This window comes from Priapulus caudatus, unplaced genomic scaffold, assembly GCF_000485595.1.
Source record: "Priapulus caudatus unplaced genomic scaffold, Priapulus_caudatus-5.0.1 Scaffold1753, whole genome shotgun sequence".
In the NCBI taxonomy this organism is placed as follows: domain Eukaryota; kingdom Metazoa; phylum Priapulida; class Priapulimorpha; order Priapulimorphida; family Priapulidae; genus Priapulus; species Priapulus caudatus.
The window spans coordinates 1477-2585 of NW_014578814.1; the positions used below are offsets into that span (position 1 = coordinate 1477).

Here is a 1109-nt window from a genome sequence, read left to right on the forward strand (position 1 = left end):
CGCACGCACACCACACGCACACCACACACGCACACCACGCACACCACACGCACACACACACACACGCACGCACGCCACACGCACACACACACACACACGCACACACAGTCAAGCAGCCCTGCCCCTTGTATATAAACACACAGCCAAGCAGTCCTGCTCCCTGTAGACTCACGCACGCACGCACACAGCCAAGCCACAGCCGTGCGTACTGTACATGCTAACTCTTTCTATCTATCTCTCTCTCGTTCCGTTAAGCGAATGGTAAATTCACCGAGGATCAGAAGCTGATCTACAACGCCGTGCTTCGGTCCAGTCGAGCCGTGATTGCTGCCTGTAAGCCGGGAGTAAGCTGGGTGGACATGCACAGGTGAGAGCAACCTTCACACACACTCACAATTATCTGGCTGTAATACTATAATCGATCGAGTCGGCGTGGCGTTATCGCGCCCGCCCCCTGCTAGGTGGCGCCACGTCCCCAGCTGCTGCTAGGTGGTGCCACGTCCCCGGCGTGCATCCGCGCCCGCCCCCTGCTAGGTGGCGCCACGTCCCCGGCGTGCGTCCGCGCCCGCCCCCTGCTAGGCGGCATCAGCGTGCTGATCTCTGCGCTGACTTGCAGGTTGGCAGACCGTATCCAGGTGGAGGAGCTGCGTAATGCGGGGCTGCTGCGCGGAGACGTGGAGGAGATGCTGGCCGCTCACGTGGGGGCGCTGTTCATGCCGCACGGCCTCGGACACTTCATGGGCTGCGACACACACGACGTGGGAGGCTACCCGCCGGGAACCGAGCGCATCGACGCACCGGGGCTGAAGTCGCTACGCACTGTGCGCACGCTGCAGCCACGCATGGTCATCACTGTAGAACCAGGTAACATCAGGAATCTACTTCATCCCTCATTCCTCTCTTCCCTCTGCAGGAATCTACTTCATCCCTCATTCCTCTCTTCCCTCTGCAGGAATCTACTTCATCCCTCATTCCTCTCTCTTCCCACCGCAGGAATCTACTTCATCCCTCATTTCTCTCTTCCCTCTGCAGGAATCTACTTCATCCCTCATTCCTCTCTTCCCTCTGCAGGAATCTACTTCATCCCTCATTCCTCTCTCTCCCCTCTG

The 1109-nt window shown here is 59.1% G+C and overlaps 1 protein-coding gene across 1 annotated transcript in view; it reads left to right on the forward strand.

Annotated features, from left to right (window-relative positions):
• LOC106817521 (xaa-Pro dipeptidase-like) overlaps positions 1 to 1109 on the forward strand; it is a gene marked incomplete at its 5' end in the record, with an annotated part of 5323 nt that overhangs the window by 1377 nt on the left and 2837 nt on the right. The window contains 2 exon segments of the mRNA XM_014822193.1: positions 256 to 367; positions 617 to 864. Of these exon segments, the coding sequence (XP_014677679.1) occupies positions 256 to 367; positions 617 to 864 (360 nt within the window).